Below are 17416 nucleotides of genomic sequence, written 5' to 3' on the forward strand. Positions count from 1 at the left end.
GTAGATTCTTTAAGTCTCCTTTAACGGAAGCTTATTTGTTAAACCAGGTTATTTATCCTGTAGAGTTGCCCACAGTCTAAATTTTACTAATTGCATACCTGTGGTCTTTCTCCAGTATATTTTCTGAAGTTGGTAGATAAGATACAGCAGCCTGATGAAATTCAGGTTTGATTTTTTTTTTTTTTTTTTTTTTTTTTTGGGTCGGAGTCTCACTCTGTGTATTGCCCAAACTGGAGTGCAGTGGTGCAATCTCGGCTCACTGCAACCTCCACCTCCCAGTTCAAGCAATTCTCCTTCCTCAGCCTCCCTGGTAGCTGTTATTACAGGTGCATACCACCACGTCTGGCCAATTTTTGTATTTTTAGTAGAGATGGGGTTTCACCATGTTGGCCAGGCTGGTCTCAAACTCCTGATCTCCAGTGATCGGCCCACCTCGGCCTCCCAAAGTGCTGGGATTGTCCTCCCCAAGTGCATCAGCCACCGCCCCCAGCCCAGGATTGATTTTTGTGGGACTCCTTTATAAGGGGTTTTGAGGTATTGGCATCAGGAGGCACATAATGTCCGGTTATCTTGCTTTTTTCTTCATGTTAGCAGCCGTTAAGAATAACTGCCTAGACCCATTTGTTCATTAGTACTTGCTAGTGATAGTCTAATTAAGTGTCTTTATGAACTCACTTAATTTAAATATATTTGTTTCCCAGTCCATTGCATTCTATGTTGACGAGTGATGCTCTATTGACTAGTAAATAGAGCTTATAAAGACTAAGCTTGGGAAGCTCTGAAAAGTCATCTCAGGAAACAGACCTAGACAACATCTGCACTAAGCTCGCACCCTCTGTCTTTTCCAGATTTGCTCCTTTTTTAAAGGAAGGCTGTTTCTCACTTTAATTTTTCTAAGTGGAGTTTAGCCTCAGCCTCTGTGCTTCTCCATATGCTTTCCCAGCTGAACTATCAGACCAACCAGCTAGATAGGTTCCCTGGTGATTAATTTTTTCTTGGAGCCCCTGAGGCCTGTAGTCATGCACATATGGTATCTAATGGCTTGGTGGATAACTGAGTTAATGGTGTGTGAAGGTGACCTGAATAAGTTTGGAATCAAAACTCTTACAGGTTATGGCAAGCTGGTCCTATCATAAATTTGGAGTACTTGTATTCTTGCCTAAGTAAGTGTTAGGTGACTCCTTTGGAGAGAAGCTATGTGGTCCTGAGTTCAGAAATTCTGTTAAGGACACAGGAGACCAAATACCTCCTCTTGTGAACCTTGTATTGAATGTGTTCATTTTCCCTTTCTCACATTCAACTGGAATTCAGAAAATATCATCATTCTCCTTTTACAATTATTCTTTCTAAACTGAGAACGCGAATAACTAGGACAGGCAGGGCGCTGGTGTGGTTTCATCACTTTTTCCCAATCCTTCCTGCAGTTTTTTGCAAGCCTTCCATTCCACGCTTCAGACTGCCACTGGGTCTTCAGTTTGTTTTTGATTGTTGGAGCCATGTCAATGAAAAAATGCTGACTTTGACCTCTCAATATGTGGATACTAATTTATTGATAAAAGTGGAGAGTAGAATAATGGTATGTATGGTATACAAATATTACGCTGTAAAGAAACACGTTCCTAGTTTTTTGTGCATCCCCCTTTGAGGTTCACTTTTTCAATCAGGCACTGCTTGAGGTGCCAGCAAAACAGCTACCCTCCAATCAAACCAAACACCAAAAGCAAAATCCAACTTCAGTTACTTTTTTTGTTTGTTTTTTTATTGTACTTTATCTAGGGTACATGTGCACAACGTGCAGGTTTGTTACATATGTATACATGTGCCATGCTGGTGTGCTGCACTCATTAACTCATCATTTACATTAGGTGTATCTCCTAATGCTATCTTTTTTAAGTCAGAAAATATAGAAAGGAATTTTTATTTCAATGTGTATTTCTTTTGTTTTCAGCAATTAAATTGTATTCAAATCACATGGCAGAACACCGTAACTATTTTAAATGTAGGACTAATCCAAAGACTAACCTTGTCCTATGTCTACTGTTATTTTCATGGAGGAGTCTGTCTTAATAAACACAGATTTATGTCACATGATATGTATTCTGTCTGAAAACACTTCTTCCTAACCCTCCTGCCCCCAAATCTAAGTGAAATATAATGGTCACTGATTTTTGGTAAAAGTAGTTGCTGCAGAGTTCCTTTAAAATAGCAAGTTATTTGGGCCCAGGTCTCCACTGAAGTGGGCCATTTCCAACCTCTCTATATGGTTTCTTTTACTGGATAAACGTCTCTTCTTTAGCATCTTTTATGCCAACTCTCAGTCTTTTGCCTCTCTTTGTCTTGTTTCAGACCCTAAAGGTGTTTGTTTCTTGGACTCCTATTTCTTTTAGCATGTGTCAATTGAGCAACTTCAGATGCTGTTGATCTAGACTATCTGATCAGGTCCTTGCCCCACTGAAGCTTGGAATCAAGTAAGAGGAGGGGACATATTGAACTCTCAAGCAGTGTTTAACCAGGTAGGAGACAGTAAAAAGCAGAGGATTAGGGCTCCATTGGCTGGGGATGGGGATTGAGTGCCGAGAGAGTTGAGGAGGTAGGTGGTGCCATTAGTGATCTGCTTGAGGAAACCATCCAAAAGAGGCTACCACTTGGAGCTCTTCAAAAGGGGTCTTACCTGGGGTGGTAAATGGCAGGATGGCATTTCTAAGCAGGAGAGAGTGTCTTGAACAAAGACTGGAAACTACAGTTAGTTAGCCTTGGCTGAGTGTTTGGGCTGCTGTGATAAAGTACCATAGACTAGGTGACTTATAAATAGCAGAAATTTATTTCTCACAGTTCTGGAGGCGGAAAGTCTGAGATCAGGGTGCCACTATGGTTGGGTTCTGATGAGGGCCCTCTTCTGGGTTACAGACAGCCAATGTCTTATCCTTACCTGGTGGAAAGAGTGAGCTAGATCTCTGGTCTGTTCTTAAAAGGGCACTATTCCTATCCATGAGGACTTCACCCTTGTGACCTCTTTACCTCCCACAGGCCCCACCTCCTAGTACCATCACAGGGGAGATAAGGATTTCAACAGCCGGGACATGAATTTTGGGGGACACAGACAATTAGTCTGTAACAATCCTGGACAAGGGATGGAGAAGAAAGACTTGGCTAGAATAGAACCACAAGGTTGAGAAGTCATGAGAAGAATCCTTTGTAGTTTGAGTCACTTAACCACATTATCTAATGTGATCCTTTGGACCTCTCCGGGAGGGAGGATGGTTATTACCTGAAAAGTCTGAGTGCAGGTTGGTGAAATCACTTCCCAAGGGCACATAGCCAGCAAAGGGCAATGCCAAAGTTCGAAATCCTGATTTCCTGGCTCTGGGTCCTTATCCCTTTTTCTTATAGACACACCTCTCTAACAGGGCAGAGCTTCAGCACTCACAAGCTGCCTGAGAAATGGGGGGCAGGGGAGGACGTAGAAAGTGAGAGATTTTCCGAAACCATTGATGAGTATGAGACCTCAGCTTTGCTTTACCAGTGTATTTTAATTGTTTCTGTTTTCAAACTGCTGCCTGCAAATTAGACACTTCAGCTGCTTTTCCTTGCAAATATGTTTATTTGCAGCATTTTAGATTCGAAGGCACTCTAATTAGGCTGATCCCTTTTATTTTGCTATCTTCATGTTTTTAAGAAATCAGGAATGAGGTGAATAAATTTCAAGAGGCATGTGATTTATTTTGAGGAGAGGGATGGAGAGGATATTTTTAGCTTCTGTCTTAAAAATCAGCTCTTCATTTAAAGCCTGGTGGTCAGCTGTCCTTTAAAGGGACCTTACACGGCTATACCTGAATCAGAATCTCAATCTGTACACCTCAAACACAAAGAGATCATGCCTGGAATTTAGAAGTTTGTTCTTAGCTTGGTGGGAGCAGGGGAAGGAAGGAGCCCAAGAGAGTCTTGTGTTTTAAGTGGCCTGGTTTGTCACATGTCAAGTCCCTGCCTACAACAACAGTGTGTTGACACTTGGTATTCTGAGGGGAGAGATTATGTACATTATTACCAATGGACACATCCATCATCATGAAGCCATGGGTATTAATGCATATGGCACGGGGCTGAGTGCCTCAGCAAGGAAATTTAGCAAGCACAGCCCTACCACTAGAGCTTAAAACTAGAAATGCACTTTAGTGATGTGGCATAGTGGAAACCAGCCTGTGCCGTCCCAGCCAGAAGGGGGCACCCCTGGGTCAGTGGGCCCAGCATCGAGGACAGAAAGCCCTTTGGTGAGGGATGGGTCTGCCCCACACCACACGAAGGCATTGCATCCTCTGAGGTCCATGGTGTGCCCCATCTCAGCCATAACTAAGTGCTGGGTAGAGCTCTTTCAGATGCATGAGCCTTGGGGAGAGCGAGTATGTGAGAGAAAGAATGTGCCTTCACATAATAATTTAAAAATCTCATTTGTTTCCATGAACACCCATGTGAGATAATAGGGCAGGTTTAATATTCCTTCATTTTACAGATAAGAAAACTGAACCTTGGGAATCTGCCGAAGTCCCATAAGAAGTTAGTCAGAGAACTGGAATAAAAACACAGATTACTTCATTCTTGACCCCAAACTGCCAGCTAAATTTTACACAAATATGGATAGGGCCCCAGAAAAGGCCAAATTACCTCAGATCAGTGTGGGAGGGCTGGCCTGCCTGTGTAAAGGCTATTTACAGACAGAGACCAATTCTCCCCTGTCTCCACTCTGAGTAATTAATGCCACCCCTTCTGTGAGACTGCTGGTAAGAGCTGCCAAGCATAAGGATCTTCAAAAAGTCTTGTCTTTTTGAAGCAGTGCTGTTTACCCTGCGTATAATTATTATAACAATGAGAGCTTCCTGGCACATTAAATTATGTTTTATTTGGAGTCTGTCATCCCCCACGCAGACAATGAAGTCAAGAGCTGGGATGGCACCAGAAGGGGCATTGCAACCTGCCTGAATCTAGCTGTCCTGGTGTCCCCAGAGAGGTGCCTTTTATTATCTATTGGGGCTTCAAAGAGAGGAACATCTCCAAATACTACTCTGGAATCATATGATTGATTATTTTACAGTAAATTAAGCACTGAGTGAAATTGTTTCAGCCCTTGACTCTGTGCTGCCATGCTTCTCCACAACGTGGTGGCCTGGTCTCATGTTTTATGTAATTCAGAATCAAACTGATGAAGCGGTCCTGGTTGCACCCCGCCCCCACCCCCACCACCTGCTGTTTTGGAAGGATCCAGGGAGAAGCACATGCATATTGAGTGGCATATAAACTCCTTCCTTGTGTGTGGTGCATTGAATTCAGGCTGCCCTTTTTATTCCTAACATTGAGAGACTGGCAGGAAGGTAAGGCCCTTGGGATGAAAGGTAAAGGTGTGTACCATCCCATAGAAGTGAGTCCTGCCTCACATGCCATTTTCCCTTTCTGGTTTCCCAGTGAAACTGGGCCTTCTCCACTCATCCCACCTCCCAGATTTCTACATAATTACTATATATGAGACGTGCCCATTGGAGGTGCCAAATGTGATTTTGCAGACAGGTCTTACCTTTCTCCCTTGGTTGTAAGATAATTACAAGTAGGAAAGTTGGAAATTACAAGAAAGCAATTACTTTTCATCCTGGCCTGCAGAAATTGTGTTCTGCCAGTCACTGTGTGTGTTCTTATTTTTATATTTTGCTTCATATGAAAACTTTTTGAAATTAATTTTAAAAATGTTTCTTGATCAACTGAGTAAAGATCGATTGACATCTGCTAATACTGTCCTTTAACATGAATATATGAAGAGTATTATTTTGATGGAATCCCTCGCAGATTTACAACAGTTAATACTGGAAAACACAAAATGTAATGTTATTCCTTACTAAGAGAGACCAATATATAGATAGAATTCTTCCCCCTTCTTGTTACCAAGAAATACACTAAAATGATTTAAAAGTATTAATGTATTATTTTATATTTTTCACATTATTTTTAATTTATTCTTTACTGATGTGATTGGGTGGTACTTGGCCTCTGTGGTTTGGTTCCTGGCCTTTGGGGCCTCAGTTTAATTGTCAAAGGAAGCCCCATCACACCCACTGCCAGTGTGACCATGCAGTTTTCCAAAATTCTTCCCTGACAACTCTCACAGGATGGTCCTATAATAATAGGAGACACTTCTCCCTTGCCTTTAAACAGTATCTGGCCAAAGCTCATCAAGCTATCTCCTCCTCCCTTTCAGGAAAGGATATTCAGTCCATGATTTCCTGACCCTTTAGGGATTCTATAAAACATGCAATTTCAGTTTACCAAGGCAAAACCTTCCACTGTGACAGCCCTCTTTGTCACTAAACAGTCTGTGTTCTGTGGTTACTGCCCAGATAGGTAGAAAACAGAAAGCTCATGGAGGAGTCTGCCGACGCATTTGGGCTGTGGTGGTGTGTCTTCAACCTACCAGCCTGTTTTCTGCATGGTAGTGTAGCTGGTGGGCTTTGTTGCTTTAGGACCACGCCAATCAGAGTAGATGAAGGAACATCATTATCCATAAGTGACTGCATTTGCATTGAGGAAAAGAGAAACCAGCTCTGCAATTTGAAGGCCTCCTGCCCTTCTTAAAGCAGAAAGGAGGCCATGTCAAAGAGTTTCTTGTTTTCACAAACTGGCTGGTGGTTCCCCAGGGTCCTTTAAGAGCCATTCGTTAAATGGCAGAAAGCTCTGTGCTAAGGCAGAGAAAATACTGAAAAACAAAAGTGCTGGAAAATAGAGACCCACACTGACCAGTTCAGACTGAGAGATGTAGAGTGGGCATAAGCATTGGTTCCACATGGGCCGTGATGTGAAGGTGCTAGTCAGCTCAGGACTCTCATGTGTAGCTTGTCCCATTTTATGGCTTTGGAGTAGTATTAGCACCTTGTTTTTAAAAGCAGGGGTACATACTTAAACGTATTTTAAATGCATTTTATTCCCAGTGCTGGTTCAGCACTGCACATGTAATAGTTGTCTAAAAGAACCATGAAGTGGTATTACCTTCTATTTATAGATGAGACATTTGCCATCAAGTTGCAAATACAGGACCGATTGCTCTTTCTGTACCACCCATTTAGCCTCAGAAATCTCCCTGTGTCTGTCTTCGGACCAGAAACCAAAATTCTCACCTAATTGGACAGTAGAGAATAATAAGTGCTTGTGGCTGTTCTTTCCTCCCGCTCGTTCCCCCAGATAGGCAAATTCTAGAGCCACTCAGTATCATACTTGAGACCCATTGCCCAAGATGAATCCTAATTTATACCAGATGAGCTCAAGCCAAGACTAAATGTGGAGGCCAGTACATGAAAGGAAGCAGACTCCCCTCTTTTTAGTGCCCGTGGGCCAATAGGTGGACCACAGACTGGGCTGGAAACAAGACAGCAAGGTTCCCCTTATTGTGCCACTGCAATCATTGAGCACCATCTTTTGTTCTAGAGAGGTAAGGGTTTGGGAAGGAAGAGGCAGAGGTGAACAGGCTTTGAGATTCTTACCTTCCAAGGGTTTTCCAGAGCCCCACAAGGTTTGAGTGGGACACAGCAAGGACCACCCCATACATATATACCTTGACCTTGGGTGGTTACTGGAGATAAATGAGCCAAGGACTGCAGAGACTTTAAATTGTTCTAAAATGTAAATTTTTTCTGCTACACTGCTGAAATTCACAAGATTTGCATTTTAGAACTTACCTCCAATCTTGGAATAAAAGAGTTTCCCATCTTTTTTGAATTTTAGACTTCAGGAGCAAGCAGATGAGGTAGTTTCTTTTTGTCTCTCTCTCCTCTGTTTTTCTTTTTTGTTTGCCTTGCAGTTCCTAAGTGAATGTGGTGCTTAGAAGCAACATAAAAAGGAGGATGAATCAACTATAAAATATACCTTTTAAGTTTTACAACTCTTTTTATTTTGTTTTTGATTAGAATACACACTTAGGTGGTCGTGGACTTTAAGCTCATTTGCTGGAAGCAGGTGGAAAGTGAAGGAATGTGCCGTGCCCGAGATGGATGTTTCCCACAAGTCCATAAGTGCTTTGTGTGCCTGCCCTCCTTGTGTTTTTCACTCAGCCAGTATGTATTTACTGAGTGCTCGCCCTGTGCCAGGCCTCTGCCGAGCCTACTGGTTCTGCCCTGGAGAAGTTCACAGTTCCAGCCATCTGGGAACATCCAGTGACAGTGCAGCCCAAGCAGGAAGATGGTTAAGGCACAGAGGAGACAGCAATGACCTTCACCTGGGTGGATCCAGGACTGCCTGCTTGTAAAAGAGGAGGAGGCAGGAGTCCATCCAGAAGAAAAGGAGGGAGGAGAGAAGGGTCTTTTGGGCATTAGCAGTGGCAGGCCAGGTGTGAGAGAGCAGGAGAGGTTTGGGAATGAGGGATAAGTTAAGTGTAGGCAGAGACCTTAAGCAGGTGGCAGAGGGAATAGTTGAAGTTAAAGCTGGAGAGCTTGCGGAAGCCCAGATTGTGAAAGGCCTTGTGTGCAGTGCTGGGAAGCTCTTTATATAGGGGAACAAAACTTTGAGTTTTGGAAACTAGTGACAATAAGGAGGATGGGTTGAAGGGGTGAGAGCCTACAGACAATGTCTCAGCCCACAGCCTCTAGGAAGCAGGGCCTGAGACAAAGACTAAAGTACCAACACTTTGCTGCAGAGGGAGTTGCAAATCCAGGGCAGCAAGGATGAAGGAAAAGGGAAGTGCAGGGTAACAGAAGGTGTGTCTGACCATGCTGGCTCCTGCCTCACCAGGGGTCACAGAGACACAGCAGCACATTGGGCTACCTGGACTCTCCCCAAAGGCCTGCAAGGAGGAGCTCTACCTTGGAATAGTGGAATAGTCTGGAGGAGAGAAAGGAGGTGGGTTTTATTTGCCCTGCTCCTTCCTGTGTCCTGTTTGCCATCAACCTTGGTTCACCTCACAGATTTCTAAGGCCCCTATAGTTCTGCGATTTTATTTAGGAAGGAGGACCCATCACCCCATCCCATGGTAAGCTTATTCCCCATCTGGCAGCAGAGGGCAGCCTGGCTTATGTGAGCACTGACTGAAAAAGAGAGGAGCAGGGGCAACCTGAAAGGGCTCCTAAGGAGCGTGCCACTGTTGAGACAACGAGCCCAGCCCAGACATTACGATGGCAGTTCATGCAGGAGGGGGCTGGCAGAGCACATGGAGGCGACCTGTAGTGGAGGGAGGTTTACAAGATCTTCATTCTGTGCAGTTGACAGCCCCAACCTCAACCTTTCTAGGAGTTACGTTACAGTAACAGTAAAGGACTCTCATGGCTGGTTCTGGTCAATGCATACTGTATGGCCTTGTGTTTCTTAAATAAAAAATAGGATTCATTATTATATGTTTGTAAAACCATGTAACAGGCCAGTTTCCGTATTTGTGGAGAAAGAGGAGAAGCTGCTACAGGCTGAGTATCCGTTATCCAAAATTCTTGGGACCAGAAGTGTTTTTGATTTTGGATTTTTTCAGATTTGGAGATATTAGCAAATACTTAACTGGTTGAACATCCCTATTCCTGAAAATCTGAAGTTGAAAATGCTCCAGTGCTCAGCATTTTGGATGACCTGAGCTGTGGACCGAGACCCTGCCACTCTGTCCTGTTAGGCCCTCTCTGTAGGACTTAAATTTTTCTCTGCCCTCCATGGAGTGGGACACAAGCTTGCCTCTGCAGCCTGGTTTTGTCACCCTGGAGAGGGATTGACAGCACTTCCCAGGGAGGACTGCTGCTGCCTAAGACTCACAGATGTTCACCCTGGAGGAGCCAACTTTGGGCTGAGCGGCAGAATTTTTTAATGACAAGTCATAAGGTGCTGCATGAATGAAGGGAAATGATGTCCAGGAGAAATATGTGTGTCTGCAGTGGGGAGCAGGGGTGTTACTGGGGAGGACACTGCCATTCACCAAAGAACATTCCTATACCCTAATCCACCAGCTAAAAAGGAAGTTGGAGATCAAAGAGATATCTGCATCCCCATGTTTATTGCAGCACTATTTACAATAGCCAAGATACAGAATTAGCCTGAGTGTCCATCGGCAGATGAATGGATAAAGAAAATGTGTACATAGTGGAATACGATTCAGCCATTTAAAAAAATGGCAGTCTGTAGTTTGCAGCAATATGGATGGAGCTGGAGATCATTATGTTAAGTGAAATAAGCAAGGCACAGATGTCGAATGTTCTCACTCCTATGCAGGAGCTAAAAAGGTGGCCCTCATGGAGGTAGAAAGTAGAATGATAGATACCAGAGGCTGGGCAAAGGGGTAGGTGGGAATAAAGAGTAGTGAGTTAATGTACAAACGTACAGGTGGATAGAAGGAATAAGTTCTAGTGTTCAATAGTAGACAAAGGTGACTATAGTTACCAACAGTATATTGTCTATTTCAGATTAGCTAGAAGAAAGGATTTGAAATGTTCCCAGTACAAAGAAATGATAAATGTTTGAGGTGATGGGTACCCTAAATACCCTGATTTGATCATCACATGTAGTATGCATGTATTGAAATATCACATATACCCCATAAACGTGTACAATTATTATCAATTTAAAAATGTTTTAAAATAAGTTGGGGAAAGCTTCTGATTCTCTGGTTCTGTATCCTACCACTTCCCCCTGCTGTGGACTTACACGAGTGTTGCATAGATTGAATTGTTTTTCTAAAGCTTTCTCTCCAAGCTCCAAATATCTTACGACTGGTTCTGAACATGCATCTGCTTCCAGCTACAACCATAAACAGCTGACGAGACACTGACAACGCTGCTGATTGACTCCCGCACGCGCTCTCCTTTCCCTTTGCATCTCCTCCCCTCAGATGAGCTTAGGTAGATTTAAATTTTAATCAGTTAGATCAGTTGTTCTTAATGAGAATTTAAATTGAACTAGAGAATAAAAGCATTAGTGGGGCTGCTGGTTGCTCAGCTGGAACCTTTGGGCTACAGAGGTGGTTGCATGCTGTGATGTGATACTCAGTGCAGGCCCTTTTTGACTGCATCTCCAGAGATCTGTTGGTGATAAAGTTTTTAGAGCAGATAATTTTCTTTGACCTTAGTCTCTTAAGTTGGAGAAGGAAAGCTTTCTAAGAAGTGATCTTGATCTGGTTCTTAGATCAGTGGGACATCCAGGTCTATGGTGGTCACCTATGGTCACCTTCACCCTGGGCCTGGATGACCAAAGTAAGGAAGGGAAGGGGGAGTGTATGCTGGAAAATGTCTCTTACCTCTAACCCCCTCCCCACTTTGAGGCTTCCCATGCGTAGGGGAAAGGCAGACAAGGACACCTTTAATTTTAAAAATCCTGAATATCCTGCATCTTAAACACAAAAGATAAGAGTGTCCATGAAGACAGAAGGGGATCCTTTGAGCCCCTTGATGGCAAGAACTGACCCTTCCACCCTGGAGAAGAGGAGACCAATTTGATGTTATGGAGGCAGAATATACAGGACTGTGTGACTAATTCGACGTGTGTGTCCGTGGAGCCTGAAGGGGACAGAACCACAGGTGCAAATCTGGTGTAGGTACTTGGCTGGGAGTTTGGTATGAGAGGCTTCTGGGGCACCTTTACCTGGAATAGGCAGCGTGGTTCATCTTCACCAGGATTCTACTCAGAACTCTTACAAGTGGTAACAAGAGACCTGAGGTAGAAGTACCTAATTGTTACATCAGTGTCAAAGGCTAAAGTTAGGCTTAAAACATATTTTTCCCTCTAATCAGCTGTTGGGATTTTCATGTTTGTGAAATTGGTAAATCCTTTCTGAAGGTAATCTCTAGTTTTGGATTTTACCATGCCTAAAAGTTAGTAAGTTCATACACTTTATTAGTCTTTACATATACCTCTTTATATTTGCCCGAACTTGCCCCCGTTATACTTCAAGAAACCCCAGCATTTTCTGGGATTTAATGGCAATACGTATGTAATCTAGTACCTTGTTACTTTCCCAGGCATTTAGTCTGGGAACCCTAATCTTGAGTCTGTCTACAGTGGATATTTTTCTCCAGGACAGGAACCAAATGGGCCAGTTACTGGTCTGCCCTGTAGCTCACCACAGACATAGCCTAGGGGCCTTTGGCCCATCTTCACTAGTTGGCAGCTGGCTTTTTAGGCGAAATGCCTCCTTTTGCATAAAGGAGAGATGCCTGTCCCCACCTGTACCGCCCAACTCCTGCTTTAAGGCCAGCAAGATGTCCCGAGAGGCCTCCTTGTAGATGAGTGAAATCCACACAGGGAAACTCAAGTAAAAATATGGGGTGGGGTCTGGGAAGAGCTGCGTTTATTGTAAGGATCCAGAGGGACCTGGGGAATTGAGGATAGGCAACCACCGTGGGTGGGATCAGAACCAGAGCGGCTCCAAGCCCTAGTTTTTTCTCCTCTGTCTCTCTGCTTTCTTTTCCCACTCTCTTCTCTCTCCTTCCTTCTTATTCTCCTTCTACTCCTCTTTTTTTTTCTTTCTCTCTCTGTGTCATGCTTGCAGTAGCGATGTTTTGGTTGTAGTCACGCTCTTGGGTCCCTCTTATTACCGACTGTCTGTGTCTTCCCCTCTCCTTTAGCCCTTACTTGGTTCTTTTCCCACCCCATCTGCCAAAACTGGCAACCAGCTTCCTCAGAACTTGTTATCTGGCTCGTAATCGCCCAGACTCCAATGCTCAAATGACCTTTTTGCTCTAAAGCCAGTGGCCATCTGGCAGTAATCTCCCTGTATACAGGATTCTGAGTTCCCAAGAGAGCATCTGGTTGGCTCCTCTTGCTTTACTGAGCCTGCTACATCATTCCTGGGCTGCTGGCCAGCCTAGGATTGGGTCCCCTCAGGTCAGACACACCATGGGCAGGTTAGCAGCCAGCGGTGGGTGCAGGGTAACAGAGCCCCCCTGCCTACTTAACAGGAGCTGTGGGTGGGGGCAGGAGTTACCAGATACATCTAGCACAAGAACCATATCCTAGAACCCTTCAAACTAACATATGCCAGGTAGGTGTAAGCTTCTGTACTAATTTAAAAGTATACATTTCTAAGGAAATGAATTCAGCATCTTGCGGCCATACCAGACATGGCATGGAATTAAACTTTCAGTCCCACTGTTCATTTTATTCATACATTAGGGTGGCAAGGGTGGTCTTGCTCATTGCAAACAAAGTCATCCTGGTTCATGAAATGAAGAATGTGGACTGTGCAGTTTTCCCAGTCGTGAAGACTTTTGCTACATCCCTTGAAATGTTTCCCCTGAAGTTGAGGGTCTTTTGCAATATCACCAGGGCAGTGAATGGCAGAGACCAGATCATGAATCGCTTCATTTAGAGCCTGCCTCCAGGCTTCCCTGCACTCTGTGGCTGCTGATACCACACCCCTGTGTCCTTTGTGGTCTTAAGTCACAAAACCAGCTATTATTAGATTTGCCTGGAGTGTCTGAAAACAGGCTTAGAATGAGGAAACCTTGTCCCACTTTTATACAACTGGAAAACATTACAGAACTTGACTTTTTGAAAATTTCCCAAAAAAAGGAAAAGAAAAACCCACAAACCCCAGCTTGTACAGTTTAGTCACAGGGAAACACAGAGGTAAAAAAGGTGAACTTGCTTCAGCTTCACAGGTGGTTTTGATTTAGAAAATGTGCCTCAAAATTCAGTGCCTGCAAATACAAGAAAAGGGGTTTGGTTGTACTTCTAATAGTATAAGTAAAATTACTCTTGAATGTTTCAGGGCTCATAAAAATTTACATTTATTCTCTTTTTCTATCTTTATCTACCTGAGTATTCTCATTATCTCCCCAGCTGTGAGAAACTCTCATCTTCCCATGATCCCGAATTAGGTGGGATCCAGTTCTGACAACATGAGTTAATCATCACTAGAGACATTGGCAAGAGCTGGGGATGTTTGTATTCCTCTGGGACAGCTTAGCATCCCTGGGTAAATATTCCAGTCCAACTGACTGCCTTCCCCGGCTGTCCTTCCCCAAACTTCCTCTCCTAGAGGTAGGAAGAGCCAAAAGCAACTGTTAGGTCTGTGGTAATTTCCAAAGCAAGGATGATATTTCAAAACAGTTGGCTATATAATGTATTTCTTCTTGCAAAATTATACAGTTGGTATTCAGTAATATGTTGCCATATAATGTATTTCTTCTTAAAAAATTATACAATGGCCATATGACTGTTTATGTCCTCAAAGTCCAGCCAGATAACTTTTCAAAGAAATTTCAGCAGTTTGATTGCCACATTCCTGTGACCTCCATATTAAGAACTGTCTGTGGCCTCTAGTCTTAGAAGTTCTAGTCCATGACACAAGTTGTTATGCAAATGAAAGACAAAGACAAATGTCGTCTGCTTGTTCTCTTCTTTAGAATAAGAAGATCTACTTGGACATTATTCACACATACATGGAAGTGCATGCAACTGTTTATGGCTCCAGCACAAAGAATATTCCCAGTTACGTGAAAAACCATGGTATCCTCAGTGGACGGGACCTGCAGTTTCTTCTTCGAGAAACCAAGGTAAAAATTCACCAGGGATGTGGTGTTCGGGTTATTGCCATTGGCTGTGAAAATGGGATCAGAATATTTCATGCTTGTTTTTCAGTGCTGCAATAAACTCTTGTGGCTATTTTGGGGCAGCAGTTTGCTAGACCAATGGCAGCTGAAAAGTTAGTGAATTGCGGAATGAGATTGCTACAGTTTTGTTCATTGATTTATTCAAAAATCGTATTTACTAAGGACCTACTCAGTGTTAGGTGTCAAGCAAGGGGCTAAGGATAAGGCTGCAAATGGAAAAGGTAACACCCTGCCTGGAAGGACAGATCTTCTAATAGAGCAGCAGCTTTCATAGTAAGCCAGGGGTGCTGAACTCTGCCCCCAACCCAATCATCACTGTTCAAGGAGTGGGTTTCCCAACCAGCTTTTCCTCATACCTCCTTGTTCACCAAGTACGCATTGGACAGTGAAGAAGTTCAGATGAGGGCAAAGTCCCTGTGGGCTCGGGAAGCAGAGCAAGCATCAGGAGAGATGCAAGAGATGAAAGATGGATGGCGTGTAGACACACCTGGCATGTGGGCAAGACAGGAGTTAAAGTCAGGTGGTGGAGGTGGAGGTGGCGTATTCAGAAAAGAGCTAGAAGCCAACCCAGCTAGTCTAAGTGTTGAAAAATAGTGGAGGTAAAATTGGATGAGGGGATGTGAGGGTCTGATTGGCACAGATGGAGGCAGAGTTCAGACCATGTGGTGGAGGTAGCTGGGCAAGCCCCTGAGGATCATTTTGCTCAGCAGTAGCGTGATGACCTGTTGCTTTGACACTGTAGGGAAGTCCACCCAGTGGTCTGTGTTTTTTCTGCAATGCTGCCATGGAAGTACCAAATGAAGTTCAGGAACTTGTGAAGAAACCAGAGTTTGGCCTTGAAGGGTTGGCTGGCATTTCAATGTATTAGATAAACTCCCTCAGGTTTATTAATAAGTTTTTATTTATGAATTTCACAAATATTTATTGAGTAGCTGCAATGTGCTAGGTGTTGTACAAGGGATGCAAGTGTGAAGAAGGCACATGGATCTCTCTCGTGGTATGTCCTAAGCACAAGGAAGCTTATTGTCAGTAGTGGATTTCTCAGCTCTCGTCTCTGGCTCACTTTGTTTTCATGTTCAAGGTAGGGGAGAGAGGTTGAGCAGGTGGACTTCTTGGCATAATCTCGATTGTCTAATCATTATGTGATACTTCATTTATAAAAAGTGTATTCACATATGCTACCCTCTTTGATTCTCACAACAGCCTTAAGAGGTAGATAGAGCAGGTATTATTGTTAACTTTATTTTGAACATGAGGAGATAGGCTAGAGAGTTTTGGCTTGCCCACAGTAAACCGGGGTCAAGTCTTGGAGGTGGCCCTAACTCATGATTTTTTAAATTGCAAATTAAAGCTCGGCTAGCCCCTTGATGTACTGTCCTTATAAACACTCAAACTTAAGAATGCTTAGTGGACATCCACTAGCCAAAAGAATGTATATCTCCTCTTTGCCTCAGTTTCTCCATCTGTAAATGCATTTGATCCTTTCTGTGTCCAAGGCATTTGTATGATGCCACAAATAAAATAATTTGACAAATTCTTTAGCTTATTGGCCAAAGACCTCGTTTGTTTTAAGATTTTATTTCCTTCCAAGGTCATCTGTAGTCTGATGACTGTTCTTGGTTATCCAGGAGTGAAGTGTGTTGTCTAGTTCTCACTATTTGCTTTCCATCACCTTCTGTCTTAGGCCGACATTTTAGAATCATCAGAATGTCTGGGCCCTTTAATGGCAATGCTATTTTTGCCATTTGCCTCATTTTACTTTTCTCCACATCAGATTGTGGAAAGAGCTCAAGCTCCTTTAAAAAACACTTGGCAGAGCTGGTTTTCAGCAGCGTGTCATTACCGTCTCACACAATTTTATTAACCCAACCTCATGAATGTCTCTCTCAGCTTCGCGAATTTTAAAAGAACCCTTACTTACCTACCATCCATTACCCTGTCAGAGACTAGGAAATAGGCCAAAACGGAGATCACTGATGTCCAGGGGAGGACAAGAAAAGAGGCAAGGAAGGCCCAGGCCAAGATGTCCAAGCTTGTCTAATGAGCAAGGATTGCAGCCTGAGTTAAAGAGCACGAGGGGTGTATGTTCATCCTTGAAAAACTGGGACCCGTGTAGAGGATGTCACTGATCCCATTACCTATTGCCTGCTCCTTGAGTAGAGTATATTAAAATACTCTGAGTGGAATCATGGCTCAGACATTTGGCAAATATGACAAGGATGGGGCAGCGTATTGCTGAGACTCCCCTCACACGCGGCACACAGCCACAGGCTCCAAAATGAATGAACCTTTGGCTTTGAAATAATGACATGAAAGAACAGTCAGGCTTTCCATCTATAACCCTTTCTGTCTCTGACTCCTTTCTCTCTGTCTATGAGGAATTTAAAAGCGATTTATTCTAATCCACATTGGAAATGGGGAACTGGAGTTGCCGAGAAGTAAATGTCTGCAGCATGAATGGGATTCACACACTTCTTGGACTCCTTACTGGCGAAAGAAGCAGGGCTGATCTCCTCAAGAGAGTTAGAGACATAGAGAGATGATTGATGCTTGATCAGCTTCTGACTCATTATTTTTCATTACAAGGCATCTTTGAATCTCTGCACCAAGCTTAGGAAACCCTCTGCTCAGCAGAATTTTGTCCAGGCATGCCATTAGGGCTGCAGGCGTCATTAGTAGCCTCTTGCTTCAGGGAACCTGTGAAGGTGGAAGGAAATCAATATAACACTAATAATGGGACTAAAAGAGCCAGGAAGTTTTTGGAATCTAGCAGACCCTTCTAATTGGGGTATAAGTTTGGATGAATGAATTATTTATCACAGGACCACAGCCGAGTCATTCAGTCCAGCAAACCCCAGGAGTGCAGTTTA

General features: G+C 43.5%; 1 protein-coding gene across 10 annotated transcripts in view; it reads left to right on the plus strand.

Moving 5' to 3' along the window:
• MGAT5 (alpha-1,6-mannosylglycoprotein 6-beta-N-acetylglucosaminyltransferase) overlaps nucleotides 1-17416 on the plus strand; it is a 324876-nt gene that overhangs the window by 257675 nt on the left and 49785 nt on the right. For all 10 annotated transcript variants that reach the window (XM_055261073.2, XM_055261074.2, XM_063631000.1 and 7 more), the window contains one exon: nucleotides 14340-14489. In XM_055261073.2, the coding sequence (XP_055117048.1) occupies nucleotides 14340-14489 (150 nt within the window). The remainder of the gene's footprint in view (nucleotides 1-14339; nucleotides 14490-17416) is intronic.

The sequence above is a fragment of the Symphalangus syndactylus genome, chromosome 22 (assembly GCF_028878055.3).
Source record: "Symphalangus syndactylus isolate Jambi chromosome 22, NHGRI_mSymSyn1-v2.1_pri, whole genome shotgun sequence".
NCBI classification, from domain to species: Eukaryota; Metazoa; Chordata; class Mammalia; order Primates; family Hylobatidae; genus Symphalangus; species Symphalangus syndactylus.